The 21,233-nt window shown below is 38.9% G+C and overlaps 1 protein-coding gene across 2 annotated transcripts in view; it reads left to right on the forward strand.

Annotated features, from left to right (window-relative positions):
- The first annotated feature begins 1,977 nt into the window (after nt 1-1,977).
- Nucleotides 1,978-21,233, forward strand: part of ZNF527 (zinc finger protein 527) — a 46,232-nt gene continuing 26,976 nt past the window's right edge. Inside the window, exons 1-4 of one of the 2 annotated variants that reach the window (XM_036885740.2) lie at nt 2,004-2,184; nt 4,891-4,965; nt 8,471-8,597; nt 9,180-9,275. In XM_036885740.2, coding sequence (XP_036741635.2) covers nt 4,933-4,965; nt 8,471-8,597; nt 9,180-9,275 — 256 coding nt within the window. In that variant the 5' untranslated portion in view covers nt 2,004-2,184; nt 4,891-4,932. Of the gene's footprint in view, nt 2,185-4,890; nt 4,966-8,470; nt 8,598-9,179; nt 9,276-21,233 lie in introns of both variants that reach the window. The other variant, XM_057493465.1, reaches the window with a different exon arrangement.

The raw sequence follows: 21,233 nt of genomic DNA on the forward strand, positions 1-21,233 counted from the left end.
CCTACAGTAGAATATCTTTAATGCTACCTAGGCCTCTGTTGCCAAAAAAGATTTTGATCTTCAGGGTTATAGTATAAAGTACCCATCTCATCCCTGTGGCACAGTCAAGGAGGTAATTCAACAATTACCCTGGTGGAGGCACTTAATTCTGATGATAAACTGAGTTAAGGTACTCCGGAGGAACAATCTTACTACACATATGAGCAGGCTAGAGAGAGAGGACCTCCCTGATGTACATCTAATATTCACCAACCAGTAAATAAATGAAGAAAGGAAAGAGGGATGGAAAGAAGAAAAAGAACAAGCTTGGATACAGAAAACCAAAAAAGAGGTTTAGAATTTGCACCAATTGGAAATTCAGACTTTAATAAAAAATTTAGACCTCAAAAAAGGTGATAACTGGCTTTTGCACCACTACTACATCACAGGTGCTGAACTAACTTTAATATCTGCTGCTGAAATGAACCGCCTGACCAATCTTCACGGAGTTAATCCTGGGGCCCAAATGGTAGTTATTGAGACAGGGACCATGGGCTTAGACAGAGTAGGGTGAGGGCTTCCGTAAGAAAACAAAGCAAGATAATCCATTGTGATTTGTTTTGGCCTGCTGGGGGACCCAGTTTATTTTTCTAACTTTATACCCAGGTGCTGCTTTTCTTCCTTCAGCCCTAAACAAATGATTTGCAACTTGGGCAATGTAGCAAGCAAGCCCAAAACAACATAGTAAAAACAGGAAGGATTCCATCTTGAAAATAAGATTGCATCTTAAAACCCAATTAGTTAAAAAGTAAGTTTATTAACAAACAGACAATAACTCAGCCCACCTTGGGAGCAAAGCAGGCAGTCTTGAGTGATACAGACCAGAAAGCTGCTATCCTGGGAGGAAATCAGAGCAGTAAAATTCTTGTAAATAACGGGGAAGACTAATAAGAAACTTAGTGTTTCTTCAAACGTAAACATTTTGGGACCACTTAGCAGGTGTACATCCCCTAGCCCTTTGTCTCTCAACCGCCTATAAAACCCCTAGACAACGCACCACCCCGGGACTCTCTTGTCCCCTCCTGGCCTGGGCCAGGAGCTGTGTCCTTTCGCTTTCTCTCTAAATAAAAGCCTCTGCCTTGCTCTCCTACCTTGAGTGTTTGCGAAGTTCATTCTTCGACTCCGCGAACAAGAACCCCGGCATCATTATCACACTATATTTTAAAAAGTTTCCTTCTATAAATTTAGGGCTGAGTTACCGAACACAAAATTGAGGGCATTTATGCCTCACCTTAACTACTGGAACTATTACCTAAATTCCCACGGTCACCCATTGTGTTCAAATACAGAGTAGTGGTCAACAACCCTTTTATTTTATAGGGTATCAGTGGGCGATTACCCTTCCGAGTCCGGCATCACATTACGTGCAAAATGAGGAAAACACTGACTCCGCTCATGGCCGGCGCTGAGACAGATCTGGAGACAGTCACACACACAGTAAGATTCTTCTACGAACTCAACCCTAAAGGCAAACCCAGAAAGAACGCTTCACCGCCGGTCACAGGTGAGCTCCTGCGACCTCTGGGATGAGAACACCGTTACAGAAACGGTCGCCCAAAGCCAGCCACAGTCCCTCCTACACACCCACAATCACTCTCACCTTCTCGGCATGACGGACCCACAGTCTGTCTCACAACGACCCACCATTAGTGGACGTGATTTAAAATACAAAAGCTCACCGCACTGACAGAATCCGTCGCCCCACAAAAGTGTGCAGCGACACTCACATACCCCCCGCCACAGCTGAGCACTCAGGCACAGTCGCAGACGCGAGCAGCTTCACCGTTTCCTCACACACTGCCGCCCAAGGTCACTTGAGTGCCCGGGATCGCCCAAGGTGGCCCCCAACTCTGGCCCCCGCAGCCTGCAGCTCAGCGCGGAGCAGAGGCGGGCCTGGGGGTCCTCTGGGAAATGTAGTTCGGCCAGAAGGCAGCGGCGCAAAGCCTTCTGGGGCTGGTGGTTCGGGGGTCGGATGGAAAAGCTGAGTGGCCCGTCCAGGGCGCCACAGCTGGATGTCCCCGCCGCGAAGCTCGGGGTCCCGCGCGCTTCTGTCCCCGCCCCGCTTCGCTCCGCGGGGCATTCTGGGAGGCGCTGTCGCGAGCCTCGGGCCGCTGGGCGGGTTTCCAGAGCCCGCGGCGCGGGGAGGTGAGCTGGGCCTGGCTGCCGCGCAGGAGCCAGGGGTCGGGGCCGGCCTCGGGGCCGACCGGCGGGGACGGGGATGGGGACCAGGCGGGCCCCGCTTGGGGATACTGGGTGTCACCATGTATACCTATGCGAGAGGCTGCGGCTGTGACAGGATGTGATCCGTGTGTCACCGTGTGTGTGATTAGGCGCGACTGTGTCTGTTATAAAGCTGAGTGTGTGTGTTTGTGTGTAAATGCCTCTGCAGCTGTGTGTTATTGTGTATGGGTTTGTGGGGACGCTGCGGGTGTGATCTGTGTGTGTGTGTCTGTATGGATGCGTGTGTGACTTAGGTTGGCCGCTTGTCTCTGGGTGTAACTGTGTTTGAATGTGCATGACAGCAGGTGTGATAGTGTGCCCATGACCATCTATCTTTGCAGGTATAATTTTGTGTGAGTGATTGTGACAGGATGTGTGGCCCTGTGTGCCATGTCTCTGTGTGAGAGTGTGTATGACTGTTGGACTAACTGTATGTCATCATCTTTTTGTGTTAATGCAACTGGGTATGTGTGTGACCTTCTGTGTGATAGTTCAACCATGTGTATGTGTGTGATTGGGTGAGAATTTGTATGTGTATGTGAGACCAAAGGCTTGTTTGTGTGGGACCTAATTGTGATTGTGGGCACAGCAAGATTAAAATTACTTGGCCAACTTCACAAGCGACAGAACTGGGACTTGAACCAGGGCAGTTTGGCTCCAGAGTCCTTGCTTTCAATTACTAAACTCTTGATCTTCCCACATGGTAAAAGTGAAAAATGGGGGCTCTGGGTCCTGAGAGTGTTACAGAGTCTTGGCCTGGTTCCTCTAGGACCTTGGATTAGGTCCTCTTTGGGACATGGGAACTCCAATCCGGGTCTTTTCCTTCAATCCCCTTGTGAGTCAGGACCCCACCTAAGGACATTGTATTGAGACCATACTTAAATTGGCTGTCTAGGGGGGTAAGGCCAACCTGCCAACAACCAGTCACGGAGTTTGAGATTTTAGCTTTGTCCTTGTCAAAACTATTCCGTGTTCGGTGCTGAGAAAGGTGGACCCATGGGTCTTCTCTGAGGTACCAAGTGAGCTAAATTTTTGGTTCTCACTTTCTCAGTTAATGGAGATGTTTTATTTCGTTTCCAAATGTATATGTAGAATCTAAGCAGGAACAAGGGTGGCACTTAATGCCAGGAGTTGGTTAATGCAGGACAGAAAGGTTCCAAGAGATGGATTAACCTGCCCAAGTTGCTTTGGCCTGCTGGGGGGGACATGTAGCCACTGAGTGAAGGAGTGGAGAGTCAGTGATTGTCTGGGGGCAATATAAAATCTAAGTCTTTAATATCACCTCCTTTTAGAGACAGATGGCTCATCTCAAACTAGGGAAATATTACCCAAGGGATATAAAGCTATTTGTAAACAGAAACTTAAAAGGCAGCTTTTATGCAGATGCTACTGATGGCTCCCAGATACGGAGAAGACTTCACTGATTCTCCTGTTAGATTGCAAAAGTTTTTATGGACAATTTCAAGCTGCATTATACTAAGGAAATAACTTTCTTAGAGACTGAGTTGGCTGGTGAAGACTAGCCAGAAATTAGGGGGTCATGTATCCTAAATTCTAGGTCAAACACAACTATGCTCCTTTTCAGAGTGAAGAGCTATTGGCTCTGAGAGGACAAAAAACATTGCAGGCTGTGTAGCTTGTTATTGATTTGTCATTGAGATTCAGCAGTGTTTGCCTCAAGCTGCATTTCTGAGTAATAAACATAACATCTGCCATCTCTGAAAATATATGGCATTGGTTTCTCAGGTTATGTTCAGTATTTTGCATCCAGGCATTGTAGTCTCTTGAATGAAGATCAATTTTTGAACCACACTGCAGTCTGAGTCTTATGACTTTTTGTTGTTTAAGCATGTTGAACTCCATTTTCACTTTTCAGTAAAAAGGTGAGGATTAGATAAGATAATGACATATACAACATTTAATATAAAAACATTGATATTACAGGAGACACATTTATTTATTCACTTAACCAACATTTTTTTGAGCACTTAACAATGGTTCTGGCATTATTCTAACACTAGTGATACACCAGTGTACCAAACAAATCCTAGCTCTATTAGCTTTTATACTATTGTTAGGGAAAGACATAATACAAGGGGAAAAAAAGTAACTTTCTAACGGTGTTAAATGCTAAGAAGAAAAAGAAATCAGAATAAGGAAAAAGTATGAAATGAAGATTCTCTTTAGATAGAATTTTCAGGAAAGTCCTTTTAATGTGGTGACTACTGAGCACAGATAGGAATGAGAAGAGGGAGTGGGCCATGCCCAGGCAGAAGGAAAAGCAAAAAGGTACAGCCGTGTGTACAGTATCGGAGGGACTGTGAGGAAACCTGTGTGCCGGGGCGGGGAGAGCAAGGGGAAGGAAGGTAGAAAATTAGGTTTAAGGGGCAGCCAGGGACCAGATCATAAACCACCTTGTTGGCTGTAGGATGGACTTTACATTGAGTTCAGGGTTAGTATCCTTAGTATCATCAGAACTACAGAGGTTAGGTTCAGCTTTGGCCTTTTTTCTCAGATCCTGGAAGAGGGTAGGGAGGCCCTGGGGACCGTAAAGGGGCCTATCTTTGTAAGTCTCAGTTAGCAACATAGGACTGGTCTGCCATTTTTTCGTCCTTAACTCTCCCTTCTCAGGACTTTATTCTCCAAAAGAGAGAATTGAAGAAGAAAAGAGGGATGGCTGTAGGACCTTGTAAAGCCATGTCCCAGGTAAGTTGATGTTTTCCCTTTGTTTCCAGAAATTCCACCTCATCTTTCAGGACTTTCAGACCTCAGAGAGAGTCACAAATAGCCTGTGAGCATTCTCTCTACTTTTCTTCCACCACTATTTGTTCATATGATCCTTTTATAAAACATTTAGTATCTGTTTTCCTCAGTGTTTTGCTCAAATGTGTGATGGAACAGAATTACCCTCTTTAGATGGGTCATGATGTGTTGTGGTGGAGATGAGTAAACTTGAAATAAAGGATGGAGTGTGATTATCAAGTGCCCTATTAAACTGAGAAGGTCGAGCATGGTCTCTCTGAGGAAATGACATTTAAGCAAAGAAAAACCTCAGTGAAAGTAGGGAGTAAGTTTTGTGGAGATCTGGAGAAGAGCTTTAAAAGTAGAAGGAGTAGCAAGTATGAAGTCGCTATGGTGGACGCATGTTTGTATTCCAGCAGAAGCAGTGAGTCAGCAAACTCAGAGGAAAATGAGCACTGTGAGGTCAGGAGAGTAGTTGGAGAAAAAATTATATAGGCCTTTGAAAGTCATGACCAGAACTTTGAGTTTTGTTTTAAGGGTAAAGGAGAGCCATTGGCACATTTGTTATTTGACTTGATTTATGTTTTAAAGAAAAAATAGAAAGGAAGCAGAAAGGCCAGTCAGGAGACTACTGCAGTAAGTCCAGGTGGAAGTTGACAGCCCTCAGGACTGTGGTGGTGGCACTGCGGCTTGTGAGATTCTGGATATATGTTGGAGATAGAAAATCTGGAGTTTGATTAGGGATTGGTTGTGGAGTATGTGAGGAAGAAAGAAGTCAAGAATGGCTACAGAGGTTTTTCACCTGGGCAGCTGTATAAATGGCCATGCTGTTTATTGAGGTAGAAAAACAGGGTGGGATGAGAGGGGAATAAAAAATGAGTCTTAGATATATTAACTTTGACAGACCTGTTGTATATCCAGGTGGGATATTGATTATGTATCAGGAGTGAGTTTGAGAGTTAGTGTACCGAAAGCCACGGAACAGGATGAGATTATCTTGCAGGTAGGGTTGTGGAAAATGTAGATAGGAAAGAGGTCCCGGGACTGGGTTTAGGGCTTCCAGCACGTGGAGGCTGACAGGAAGAAGAGGAGCCAGCAAAAGAGACTGAGAAGGACTGATGTAGGAGGAAAACCCCAAAAGTGTGGGTCCTGAAAGTCAAGAGTTAGAGGGTGTTTCACACAGGGGATGATCAACTGAATTAAATTCTCCTGAGAGAGCTTGAGGACGCTGAAGACTGAGAACTGACCGTGGGGTTTGGTAACTTGGAAGCTACTGATATTCTTGAAGACAGCTACTTCCTGCAGTGGTTGGCATGAATACATCATTGCAGTGGGTTCAAGAGAGACTAGAAGGTGAAAAAGGTGAGAATAGAAATGAGTCTAGACCTGTGCTGTCCAGTAATGTCCCCAGTAGCCTCATACAGCTACTCCGAGTTGAGATGTGCTCTAAGTATAAAATAAATGCCAGTTTTTGAAGATTTAGTACAAAAAAATAATGTAAAGCATCTCAATAATTTCTGTATTAATTACCTGTTAAAATAACATTTTAGATTTATTGGGTTACGTAAAATATATTATTAAATTAACTCTACTTATTTCTATTTACTTTTTTAATGTGGCTACTAAGAAATTTTAAATTGCATATGTGCATTACATTGTATTTCTGTTGGACATCACAGATTTAAACAACTCTTTGGAAGAGTTTTGTTACTAAGGAGTAGAGAAATTGACAATTGCTAGAGTGAGATCATGGAGGGGAATTTGTCTATTTGTAAGATGGAAGATATTGCCTCAGTTAGTATACTAATAGGAATAATCCTGTGAAGTGGGAAAATACTGGTAGTACAAAGGAGAGATCTGATACCTCCTTGATAGATACAAGGGAGAGAGGTGACAGTGTCCTGGTGTAGACAAACAGAAGACTGGTCTTAGAAGAGGAGCCTAGAGTTTTATCCATAACAACAGAGGGAGGACAGACTATATGAGTGTGATACAGCTCAGTAAGTACAGATGGTGGGCAAGAGGATGAGGAAGTTCAAAGGAGGACGGGGGAGGAGTTGATGGTAGTTTGAGAAACAGAAGATATGAAATAGTCATGGCGGAGTGGGAGAGTGAATTTACTGGGGAAGTGTAGTAGAGTTGCCCAGCGGTGCTTCTGTGGAATCTCTGGTCATCACCAAGAAGTACTGTCGATGGGGGTTCTGGCAAGAAACTCAAAATGGGACTATTTACAAGTTATGGTCAGAATATAGAACTACAAAGGATAGTGCTAACACCCTGGGACTTTTAACAGCAAAGCAACCTGAGTAACTTTAGCCTTGAAACCAGAGACAGAGAAATCTGAGTGGAGAGGGCCCCTGCCGGGCCTTGTGATCTTTGATTGAAGGACGGAGACCACACAGGGTGGTGCTGCAAGGAGGGAGCCAGGGAATAAATACGGTGCCTTGCTTGCCTTCCTCCCATCTCTTGCAGGTGGCTGAACCCATCTTAAAATGGGGTGAGCATGGGAGTCTATTAATGCAGTCATTACAGATCAGTCTCCCAGGACACAGAGAAGCATAGGGGGCATACAGAAATTATACAGCACTATGTAGTGCATGATTTTTCTTCTCTAGCCACATTCATCCATGTAAATAACCATATTTGATATTTCATTATTTTTGATGAAAAATGAGACTGCACTCTGCAAGATGGAACTCTGTCTTGTGAAGCACTGCATATTCTTCCTTCATACAGATATATTACAGGAAACTTCACCATTTATTCACTGAGTGGCAAATATTTACTGAGCATTTACAATGCAGCAGGTTTTTTGATTGACACTGAATATACATGAGCTTATAAGGCAGATATCCTTCCCCTCATACAGCTTATACAAGTTCAGTGGTATAGCCTAAACTCTTATTTTTAGACATGTTAAGTTTTTTTCCAGTTTTCTTATATGACATTCCAATGAAAATTCTATCTAAATCTCTTTATATATATTTCATTTATTTCTTCAGGATACATTCCTGGAAGTTTCTTCTTATATATAGAGTCTAAATTTCAGGCCATATCCTTTTATTAAAACCTAATTCAAGGTTTTCCTTCACCATTCTGACCCATCTGATATCCTGGTTTTAGGAATATAAAGGAGTTATTTCTGTAAGAATTTCTTTATACTTGGTTGTAACATAAATTTAACATAAATTTAACATTTGCTCATATACTTTCATGTTATAAACTCATGTTTCGTACTGTAAGCTAATTTGTTTCCTGTGTATATGTCTTTTCCCTTTCACAAAAATATGAAATTTTCAAGGGGTCTGTTTTAATATTTCTCTTTTTCTCAAAGTATTTGACAAACCTGGGCACATACTTACTTATTATTTCCCTTGGACCACTTAGAGCTTTGAACTCTGGCAGAATTCATCTATTCTGCTAGGATAAGAGAGTACTTGGCAAACAAGAATTTTATTTTTCATTTCAGAGTTTGGTGACCTTCAGAGATGTGGCTCTAGATTTCTCCCAAGAGGAGTGGGAATGGCTGGACTCATCTCAGAAAGATTTATACAGAGAAGTCATGTTGGAGAACTACAGGAACTTGGTATGGCTTGGTAAGGATGTCTCTCCCCATAATTCAAAATCTTCCCTCTGGGCGTTTTTTTCTTCCTCCATTGGGAATATCTGGGGTCTGAAGTACTTAGCTGAATTTCTACTTCCTGTTCCCAGGAAATGATTGTGAATAGTTTCACAGAGTTAGAAAGGAGTGGTTCCCTTTGCTATCTATGTATATATATAAACTGCAGTTTATGGGGTCCTATGCTGGACCTACAGAATCAGAAACTCTGCAAATAGGCCCAGGAGCCTGGGTTTTAATGAGCCCTTCAAATGATTCTGATGCCCATTAAAGTTTGAGAATCACTGGTTTCTGATTCAGTAGGTCTGGGTTGGGGCCTAAGAATTTGCATTTATATTAAGTTCATAGGTGATGGTGCTTCGGCTCTAGCACTTTGAGAACCTCTGCTGTGGAAGAAACTTCGCAGTCCTCATCCTCCCTACAAACATTATTCCATTCTCTGGCCCTTCCTCTAATGTCCTTTCTTGCTTAATCTGAGTCTTGAAACAGCTATATAGCAAGTTGATTTGTCTGTCTGTCTGTCTCTCTCTTGCTCTCATTTTTCTTCTCCTATAAATAGGACTCTCCATTTCTAAGCCCAACATTATCTCCTTATTGGAGCAAGGGAAGGAACCTTGGATGGTGGAGAGAGAGATGTCAGATGGTCAGTATGCAGGTGAGTGACGGAGAGCTGGGCCGGGAGGGCTGTTGGAAGGTGCTGGCCCAAGTGGTCATGAGAAGGCTGCCCTGCACTTGAGGAGGCTGCCCCAGGCTTCAGGAAGGGTTTCCCCCTATTTCTATCAAATTATACTCTCTGATACCTCTACCTATATCCTGAATCTGTCCTTCCCAGCCTTTTTTTCCCCTTTATGGTCAGAATTGTATACATTTCTAAGTTTCTTATTACAGATTTTATTTTTACCTAAGTTATGCATGCACATTGTTTAGAGTCAGGTAGTTTTACAGGGCTTATTCCCTTTAAAAAGACAGTCTCTTTCCCTGCTTCCCAGTTTCCCTCTCCCTAGAGGGATCCATTTTCTTAACTTTTGCAGCTTTTTTTGTTGTTTCCTTCATTTCCCTAACAAATACGTGTATGTTGCTATTTCTTCATTGTTTTTCCACGTTTAGGTTTTTCAGTCCTCATCCAATATCTTCTCACTAAGAAATAAGAATTTAGCACTTTCTTATCTTGAATCCAATACATGTGTGTGCACAAACACACATTTCCCATCCCTTTCATCTCACCAATATCATAATTTTGATTGAATCACTGTTCAGGATTTCCATTATTATAGCTATTAGGTACTAGTCTTAGCCATGCTGTGCATATGTCAAGCTTACTCTTTTCTGTGTAATTTAAATTTTTCCTGAAGTTAATAATTATCTGGAAGGTTTTTGTCTGTTTGTTTACATATATATATTTCTTTATATACAACTTTCTGAATTCCCAACCCTCCATCAATTGTGTAAATCTCTTAAGACTCTCAGACATATTAAATAATCTATTGATTATATCTTCTTGGATAAATCCAGAGTCTTCAGATATGCTTCACTTTGGACAAATGGCTTATTACATCTGCTTGTACTCAGTTGGATTTATCTGATGATTTCTCATGATTAGATTAAGACAATGCATTTTTCAACAAGAGTGTCATAGAAATAATGTGTTCCTTTCAGCACATCATACCAAAGGATTCATAAAATTGATGTGTCTTATTATCAGTGATCACTTGGTGAAGGTGGTGTGTCTGCCTGATCTCTCCATTGGAAAGTTACTATTTTTCCATTTGTAGTTAATAAGTATCTTGGAGAAGATACTTTGAGACATGCAATTTCTTTTGAAACTCTTGCCCACTAATTTTGGCATCCATTGGCCCATTACATCTTGTCTGCAACAGTTATTATTTGGTGTTAACCTACTCTTGATTTTACCATTTCCCTCTCTTATTTTTATATATATTAATCAGGATTGTTCTGTAGCCAAAGAACTGTTCCTTCTCTCCCATTTATTTATATATTCAATTATTTGTTTATGTTTATGGAATCATGAATTTTTAAATTCTATCTATAAGATAAATAGGAGAAACAAATTTCCTAACTAGATTACATTAGTTGTATATGGTTCTTTTTTTAGTCTTATTCAGTCAAAATACTGTTTTCCAGTTACTTAGGTTTAGTTCTTTTATGTTCATTTGTTAGTGTTAGTATTGTATTTTGGGGTCCTACCACATCCTAGTTTGTTTTAATTGTTTTTTTTTTTTTTGATATCTGAAACATTACTATGCTTCTAAGAATGAGCTCTACACAAATGTATGTCCTCAGAAGTGTTGCTCCCTCCTCGTCGCTACTGTCCTGCTTCTGTTTCCTACTTCTTCCTAACCCTTTGTTGTTAACCCCTTGTAGATGATCAATCTCTTTATTTTCACATATGTCCTTTTTATGCACATATTAGCAGGTGTTTCTGTAGCTTCTTGTGTCTGCTGCTATGCTGCATGAAGAGTTGCATATCATAGATACTCCTTGCACTTTGCTTTCTTCACTTAATTGTACATATAGGCAGTTGCTCCATCTGAGTTCTTGGAGGTCTTCCTTATTTTTCTAATAGTGGCAAAATGCCCCACTATGTAGATGTAATTCATTCAAACACTCTCTAATGTGTGGAGCTGAGTATGTTTGAAACATTTTACAATTACAAACAGTACTGCAATAAGTAGCTTTGTACATATGTATTTTTGTATTGCTAAGGCTGTATTTGCAGAGTAGATTTCTTGATGGGGGATTGCTGAATAAGTGCATATGTAGTTTTGTTAGGATATGCCAAATTCCCACCCAAAAAAGGTATACTGTCTGCTGTTTATGCTGCTGTAACAAATTACCACAAACTTAGTGGCTTAAAACACAGATTCATTACCTTATAGCACTAGAGGTCAGAAGCTGAAAATGGGTCTCACTGCGCTAAAATCAAGATGTCAGCAGCCTGCCTTCCAATGGCCCTAGGGTGGAATCTGTTGCTTGCCTTTTTATATATTTTTAGGGCCTTTACCCATTCTTCTATTTTCAACTTTTAAAAATCACTTTGTTTTATTTATTTACTAAGTCACTTTGTTTCAAATGTGGGGTTATATGTAGTACAGAGTTGAGTTTTGCTTTGTGAACCAATCTGAGTATCATTCCAATTTAATAGGTGAAAATCCAATTACTCTTTTCGATAATGTTTAGGCTTAATTTTATATTGTTTTATGTTATGTTTTCTGATTTTTACAGTTCTTAAAAAGACTTTCTCATCTACATTTGCCCTCTTACAGCACTAAATTATGTTTTCTACCTTTATCTTGCATCTACCTACCACTTCAGCATTTGATTTGGGAGAAATGTGGGATTCACATATAAATCAAGTATAAAAATCAAACGAATAATCATATCTGACTTGATTGTTTATAGTTCATGATGCGTGATCAAAACCGAAAGTTTCTGTGATATGACTGCCTTTGCACTGTTCACCATGTAAGAACTTATTTACTATGTAAGAACTTGTTCACCATGTAAGAACTTGTTCATTATGCTTCAGAAGATTGGAGACTATTGAGAGTTAGGCTTGGGGTTGATTAATGATTGTGCATTGAGTCCCCTATACAGAATTTTATTGTTGTTAACAACCATTTGATCAATAAATATGAGAGCTGCCCTCTCAAAAAAAAGACTTTCACTTATCTGCTTCCTAGACTTTTATGGGTCGTGTAATACTGTAGTTTTATAATAATTAGGAAGATACTTATTTTGTTCTAGTGTGTTTACCTTCATAGTTTTGGTGCTGCTTTTCTTTAGACAGTATTTATTCCTTCTATTACTTCATTAGTCAGCTTTAAAAACTAGCCTTTGGTTTTTCTCCTGTTATGAATTAGTCAATACATAGGCTTATTTTACTCCCCACCTTCTCTTCCAAAATTTTGTTAATTATATGCTGTTTCCATTGTCAAGCCAATGAAATTATATAATTTGTGTGAAATATATGTAAAATCTGTAATTATATTTACATGCTTTTCTTTCACGTTTATTCCAACCTTTCATTTCATCTTTGCTCCTAGTTAAATATTTTCAGTGTTTTCTATTAGATCCTTTTGCTGAAATTTCTCTAGACATCTCTTAATTGGCTGAAGTTTGTCCTCTAGCAGTTTCTAAACAAGATTCATGCAAACATGTCCCCCTCCAAGTTCTACCTGTACGTAACTCTTCCCTTAAGTTTCTTACAGTATAGTATTGGTGCTGAATATTGTTATGAAGAAGTCTGATGTCTGATAATTTTCCTTTGTGTATAAGTAGCCTTATATTTTGTTCTGGTCTCCTAGATGGTCCTTTCTTTAATTTTAAAGTCATTTTATTAGGGCATGTTTCAGTCTTGACCATTTTGTTTCACTTTTTCCTGGTCTGTGGGTTCTCTTTCAGGATAGGAAGTCTTTCAGGAAATACATTTTTTTAATTGATAAAGTTAAAAATACAGGAAAGTATAGGGAATACCATAACAAATGCCTTACCACACAGAACTGGTCATCGTTAATAGAGTATGTTACTGTAACATGCTTTTACTTTTCTAGTAAAAGAGAGAAACTATTTTAAGTACAGGTTCTCTTTGTTCCTTTCAGGTCACATTCCCTCACTGCCTCTTGCTCTCAGGAGCAGCAACAGTCATGAATTCAGTGTTGTCCTTTCAGTTCGTTTTAAAAACATTTTTTCTAAGCATTTATATATCTGTAAAAAATGTGTTTTATTTTCATAGGTAGTATTCTTCACATTTCTGCATCTTGCTTTCATTACATGATGTTGTTTTGAGATGTATCCGTGTTAAATCTATACAAACTATAGTTCCTTTCTGTTTTAAATTTTGTATAGTGTTCTGTGTTTTGAATTTAGCACATTTTATGTAACTATTTGCCTAGTAATGGCCATTTAGATTGTTTCTATTTTTTGCTGTTTCATGTAGTAGCAACAATGTACGTTTCCATGCCTGTGCAAAAGAGAGTTTGTCAAGAATTTGTACCTAGAAGTAAAATTGCTGGGGCATAGGAGTGCACATTTTATTTTACTAGATACTCAAATTGTTCTTGAATGTGATTATGTTCATTTACACTTCTACTAACAATGTGCAAGAGTTCCTGTTTCTTGTTATTTTGATATTCTCCAACTTAAGTTTTTGATATTGTCCTTGACGTTGTTTAACTTAAATTTTTGCCTGTATGATATAAGAGAAATGCCCTTGAAGTTATCTTCATTTGCTAATCAGATTGAACATTTTTCCAGAAATGCATTGTGCATTCAGTTTTTCTTTTCTGTGAATTGCCTGTTTTTAACCCATTCTTTGGAGTAAGGTTGTCTTTTTCTTACTGATTTGTAGAACTTCTTTATATATTCTGGGCATTAATCACTTTTCTATAATGTGTTTTTCTTGTCTTTTTTCAGACTGCCCTTTGCCTTCTACCTTTGTGGTACCATCTCTCACCCAGAAGTGTTTGATGATAATGTCAGTCACCCATCTTCCCATTATAGTTTGTGCTTTATTGTAGTCTTGCTTACTAAATCTTCCTCTAACTGGGGTCATAAAAATATTCTCCTGTATTATTTTTAGTAGTTTTCAGGTTCTGTTTTTCACTTTTACTCCTGTATTCCATGTGGACTTTAATTTTGAAAGGTTAGTTTTTCACATGGAATTTTCCTTATACTGTTTATTGATTAATCCATTTCTTCCCTGTTGATTATAATGCCACTTCCATAATATGCCAGATTCCTGTATTTTCATGAACCTTGTTTCTGTTCTGTTCTTTGTTCCATTGATTTATTTATTCCTAAGCAAATGCTACACTATCTTCCTTACTATGTAGCTTTATTTCCCTTTAGATGTTTTGGCTGATTATTGTTTTATATAGAAGCAGTATTTGCATGTATTTATCATCTCTCTAGACATTTTATTATATTCTGTTATTCTAATAGTTTAAAACAATTCTCTGAGTTTAGTGAGGATAAAGCTAATCACTTTAACAAAGTCTAGTGAATAAAAACAGTAAAGATTATTGCTTATACTTGCCACAGTCTGGTGTGAGCTCATCTGGAGCCTCTGCTGCACGCTGTCGTTCAGGAAGGCAGCCTTTTTTCATCTAGTGGCTTCATCATCTCTTGGCTTCGTCAGGGCCTTCGAGTTCTTTCCTGGATCCTTTGAAGCCATTCAGCAAGAGAGAGAGAGAAGGGGGAGATTCAGACAGACAGATAGACACACACGCACACATATACACACACACACACACACAGAAAGAGAAAGGGAGAAAGACAGGCGGAGGCTCCTTTAGGACATCTTTAATGGACCCACCTGGAAGTAGCATTTGTGGCATGTCACTTCTGATCGACCAGAACTCAGTCACATGGCTGCAAGGGAGGCTGGGAGATGCAGTTTCCTGTCACCCTAGGAGGAAAGGCAAGCTGTTTACTACATGTAGTATCATTTCCCATATTTATGTCTCCCTTTACCATTTTTCATTTTCAGTTGTACTTTGTCAGCCACAGTTTCTGTATCTACGTTGAACAATTGCTACCAGTTTCTTTTTTCTTTCTGACATCATGGGACTCTTTCAAGTATTACACTAAATGTGACTATTTTCTTCTCTTCCTTCCTTTATGTAGGTAACTACAGATATATATATATTTTTAAACATGAGAGGCTTTTGGATTTTATATATTTTTGTCATTTTTCAAGACAATTACCTTTTTCTCTTAACTTTATAGAAGAAAATTTCTAAAAGAATTGATAGTAAAGGATTTCCTGTTGCTGAACCATTTTTATATTTCTGGCTTTCACAGTTGGTCATATGTATTATTGGTCATGTGTATTATTGGTCATATGTATGTTGGTCATGTGTATTATTCATTTGATATACTGCTTGATTCAGTTTTTAGTATTTAAGAATTTGGCTTGTTGTCCATGAGGGAGATTGGTCTGAGCTCAGAACAGTGCAATCTATCGAATAAAGAAAGTACAGAAATACAACCATTTATATGTGAGAAATTAGTATTAGATAAAGGTATCTTTTCAATTAAGTGATGCAAATAGATTTTCCTAAAAGTTATGAATAATATTTGTATAATACAGGATTTTGGAAAGTTTTTCGTAAAAATGACTCTATAGTGGAAAAATTGGGAGATTTCACATCATAAAAAAATTTTTTTTTAGTTTTATCAAAAGCACTATTAAGATAACACATGACAATAAAGTGACAGTTTGAGGAAAAAAATACTTATAAAGCTTTAATGCCCTAAATTTGTAACTGACTTCTAAATACCACTTAAAAGCAGATGCCAGTGCAATTAAAATATGTGCAAAGGATTTGAATAAGTAATTCACCAAAGAAGAACCAAAAAAATATGTAAAAGGTACATAAATGCGTACCTCAGTTTTATAATCAAAGAACTACAAATTAAAACAATAGTGAGGTAGTGTTTCCTTGTAGGAGCAAAGATTTTAGAATTATGTTAGCTAGTGTGGATGAATTTGAAGACATCTAGTTTACATTGCTGTTAGTGTAAATTGATAAAAATTATTTTGGAGGGCAGTTTGTGAACATTAATATTTAAAATGTATATATGGTTTTATTTAACACTTCTACTTTTAGAAGTATATCCTAGAGAAATACAAAATCATGTAAAAACACCTATATTAGAAGCTGCTTATTTGATTTGTGAGTGATTAGTTTTTTTAAAGTTTGTGATGAATAATAAAAAATAAACACATATTTGAGACTTTTTTTTTCAGGTCAGCTTTTGCTGCCAGTTAAGTTTTTGTTTTTTTATTAAGGTATTATTGATATACACTGTTATGAAGGTTTCACATGAAAAAACAATGTGGTTTCTACATTCACCCATATTATCAAGTCCCCCCCATACCCCATTGCAGTCACTGCCCATCAGTGTAGTAAGATGCCACAGAGTCACTATTTGCCTTCTGTGTGCTACACTGTCTTCCCCATGATCCCCCCACACCATGTGTGCCAATCTTAATACCCTACAATCCCCTTCTCCCTCCATTCCCACCCATCCTCCCCCACCCCTCCTCTGTGGTAACCACTAGTCCCTTCTTGGAGTCTATCAGTCTGTTGCTGTTTCGTTCCTTCAGTTTTGCTTTGTTGTTATACTCCACAAATGAGGGAAATCATTTGGTACTTGTCTTTCTCTGCCTGGTTTATTTCACTGAGCATAATATCCTCCAGCTCCCTCCATGTTGTTGCAAATGGTAGGATTTGTTTCTTTCTTAAGGCTGAATAGTATTCCATTGTGTGTTTGTACCACATCTTCTTTGTCCATTCATCTACTGATGGACACTTAGGTTGCTTCCATATCTTGACTATTGTAAATAGTGCTGCGATAAACATAGGGGTGCATATGTCTTTTTGAGACATTTTATTTTATTTTTTTAATTAAAAATATATTTTTATTTTGGTATCATCAATATACAATTACATGAGCAACATTGTAGTTACTAGATTCCCTCCATTATTAAGTCCTCACCACATACCCCATTACAGTCACTGTCCATCAGTGTAGTAAGATGCTGTAGTCACTACTTGTCTTCTCTGTGCTGTACTGCCTTCCCCGTGCCCTCCCCCCCATTATGTGTGCTAATCATAATGCCCTTTTCCCCTTATCCCTCCCTTCCCACCCATCCTCCCCAGTCCCTTTCCCTTTGGTAACTCTTAGTCCATTCTTAGGTTCTGTGAGTCTGCTGCTGTTTTGTTTCTTCAGATTTTTTCTTTTTTCTTATACTCCACAGATGAGTGAAATTATTTGGTACTTGAGACATTTTATTTTAAATGTATAACATATAAATGAGCATTCATTCATCTTTTGATATAGTGCTAAGGCCTTTTATTTGTCTATAGCCTGTTGATTGGAATTCAGCATTGTATTTTTTAAATAAACCACATTCATAATGCACTATATACAATTTCCATTACCAATTTATTTTAAAATAAAGCAAAACACTTGTAAACCAATGTAAATATAGAATCCTTGTAGAGTTTTGTGTTTTTAACAGAGTTTTACAATTTTCTTCCACACCCAAATAAAACACATTTTTTTTTTTAAATAATTATTTTTTATTGAAGGGTAGTTGATGCACAGTATTACATTACATTAGTTTCAAGTGTACAACACAGTGGTAGAACATTTATATACATAATTCTAGGTTCCAGCTATCACCCTACCAAGCTGTTACAATATCTTGACTATATTCCTTATGCTATACATTACATCCCGGTTACTTATTTATTTTACCATTGGAAGTCTGTCCTTTTTTTTTTTTTTTTTGTGAGGGCATCTCTCATATTTATTGATCAAATGGTTGTTAATGACAATAAAATTCTGTATAGGGGAGTCAATGCTCAATGCACAATCATTAATCCACCCCAAGCCTAATTTTCGTCAGTCTCCAATCTTCTGAGGCATAACAAACAAGTTCTTACATGGAGAAGAAATTCTTACATAGTGAATAAGTTCTTACATGGTGAACAGTACAAAGGCAGTCATCACAGAAGCTTTCGGGTTTGCACATGCATTATGAACTCTAAACAGTCAGTTCAAATATGAATACTCATTTGGTTTTTATACTTGATTTATATGTGGATACCACATTTCTCTCTTTATTATTATTATTTTTAATAACATGCTGAAGTGGTAGGTAGATACAAGATAAAGGTAGAAAACATAGTTCAGTGTTGTAAGAGAGCAAATGTAGATGATCAGGTGTGTGCCTGTAGACTATGTGTTAATCCAAGCTAGACCAGGGCAATAAAACATCCACGTATGCAGAAGATTTCTCTCAGAACAGGGGGGGTGAGGTTCTAAGCCTCACCTCTGTTGATCCCCTGATGGCCCCCCTGCGACTGTGCCTGTCTTAGGTTGTTCCTCCCTTGAGGAATCTTACCGTCTCTGGCTAACCAGTCATCTTCCGGGGCCATACAGGGAAATGTGAAGTTGGTAAGTGAGAGAGAAGCCTTATTGTTTGAAAAGGGTTGCTTTTTACTTCTTTGCATATTTATGCCCTGTGGCTTCTATGTCCAGCATTTGTCTTGAGGTATCTTTACCACTTGGAAGAATTATGATACTCGGTAAATTCGATATGAGGCACGAATTCTATTTAAGGGTTGTAATTAGGAAGGAAGAAGAAAAGCTATAGAAGTAGCAGGCGGAAGAAAACTTGGGAAGATTGATTATTTCTTTGACATATCTTCTTGTAGAGTAACTTCAGCATGTATAGGTTTTCAGCTACTACTTAAATTGCGCACACACATTAACATAATAGGAGTATAGTTACATAACCAAAGCATATCTGTAATTACCAGCCATCTCCAGTGAAACCAAGAAAACCAGTTAGGCACCTTAGGCATTTGTGAAAACTTATCTATGATATGGTGGATATTGTCCAACTGAACTTGAACAGTCTGAGAGAAATCAGACCAATTAAAACAACCCATTCCTGGGGACTGTTCACATGCCATATGTTCTTTTAACAGTAAATAGTCTGTGGTTGTAAGACTTTGGAGTGCTACAATTTGCACTTCTCCAAATTCTTGGTTGAGTTCCAACAGTATAGATCCAGTCAAATTTGTTGTTTTACTGTATGCACAGGCCAGCTTAGATATCTCCTTCCTCATTCCCATGGCAAGTCCAGGAACGGGTGGGATGAGTGCATCTACAGCTGTAGCAGTGCGTGGATCTTTGTTGGGGTTTTTTGATGATCATCTTCTGGCATGAGTCTTCCAGAGAGTGCAGATGTTGGAAGTTCTTTTTCATATCGTATCTTAGTTCATTTTCGGGGTAGCCCAATTAGGCTTTGATCCTCTGTATAAACACAAACAGACCCTTTGCCTACACTTTTATATGACCTTTATACCCTGTGTAGAACTCGTTGGAGGTTACCACACAGGAACTGCCCTTTTTTTTTTTTGCTTTGCTTTTGGTATCACTAATCTACACTTACATGACGAATATTATGTTTACTAGGCTCTCCCCTATACCAGGTCTCCCCTATAAACCCCTTTACAGTCACTGTCCATCAGCATAGCAAAATGTTGTAGAATCACTACTTGCCTTCTCTGTGTTGTACAGCCCTCCCTTTTCTCCTAACCCCCATGCATGTTAATCTTAATACCCCCCTACTTCTCCCCCCCTTATCCCTCCCTACCCACCCATCCTCCCCAGTCCCTTTCCCTTTGGTACCTGTTAGTCCATTCTTGAGTTCTGTGATTCTGCTGCTGTTTTGTTCCTTCAGTTTTTCCTTTGTTCTTATATTCCACAGATAAGTGAAATCATTTGGTATTTCTCTTTCTCCACTTGGCTTGTTTCACTGAACATAATACCCTCCAGCTCCATCCATGTTGCTGCAAATGATTGGATTTGCCCTTTTCTTATGGCTGAGTAGTATTCCATTGTGTATATGTACCACATCTTCTTTATCCATTCATCTATTGATGGACATTTAGGTTGCTTCCAATTCTTGGCTATTGTAAATAGTGCTGCAATAAACATAGGGGTGCATCTGTCTTTCTCAAACTTGATTGCTGCGTTCTTAGGGTAAATTCCTAGGAGTGGAATTCCTGGGTCAAATGGTAAGTCTGTTTTGAGCATTTTGATGTACCTCCATACTGCTTTCCACAATGGTTGAACTAACTTACATTCCCACCAGCAGTGTAGGAGGGTTCCCCTTTCTCCACAGCCTCGCCAACATTTGTTGTTGTTTGTCTTTTGGATGGCAGCCATCCTTACTGGTGTGAGGTGATACCTCATTGTAGTTTTAATTTGCATTTCTCTGATAATTAGCGATGTGGAGCATCTTTTCATGTGTCTGTTGGCCATCTGTATTTCTTTTTTGGAGAACTGTCTGTTCAGTTCCTCTGCCCATTTTTTAATTGGGTTATTTGTTTTTTGTTTGTTGAGGCGTGTGAGCTCCTTATATATTCTGGACGTCAAACCTTTATCAGATGTGTCATTTTCAAATATATTTTCCCATACTGTAGGGATCCTTCTTGTTCTATTGATGGTGTCTTTTGCTGTACAGAAGCTTTTCAGCTTAATATAGTCCCACTTACTCATTTTTGCTGTTGTTTTCCTTGCCCGGGGAGATATGTTCAAGAAGAGGTCACTCATGTTTATGTCTAAGAGGTTTTCGCCTATGTTTTCTTCCAAGAGTTTAATGGTTTCATGGCTTACATTCAGGTCTTTGATCCATTTTGAGTTTACTTTTGTATATGGGGTTAGACAATGGTCCAGTTTCATTCTCCTACATGTAGCTGTCCAGTTTTGCCAGCACCACCTGTTGAAGAGACTGTCATTTCGCCATTGTATGTCCATGGCTCCCTTATCAAATATTAATTGACCATATATGTCTGGGTTAATGTCTGGATTCTCTAGTCTGTTCCATTGGTCTGTGGCTCTGCTCTTGTGCCAGTACCAAATTGTCTTGATTACTATGGCTTTATAGTAGAGCTTGAAGTTGGGGAGTGAGATCCCCCCTACTTTATTCTTCTTTCTCAGGATTGCTTTGGCTAGTTGGGGTCTTTGGTGTTTCCATATGAATTTTTGAATTATTTGTTCCAGTTCA

The sequence above is a fragment of the Manis pentadactyla genome, chromosome 15, assembly GCF_030020395.1.
Source record: "Manis pentadactyla isolate mManPen7 chromosome 15, mManPen7.hap1, whole genome shotgun sequence".
Lineage (NCBI taxonomy): Eukaryota > Metazoa > Chordata > Mammalia > Pholidota > Manidae > Manis > Manis pentadactyla.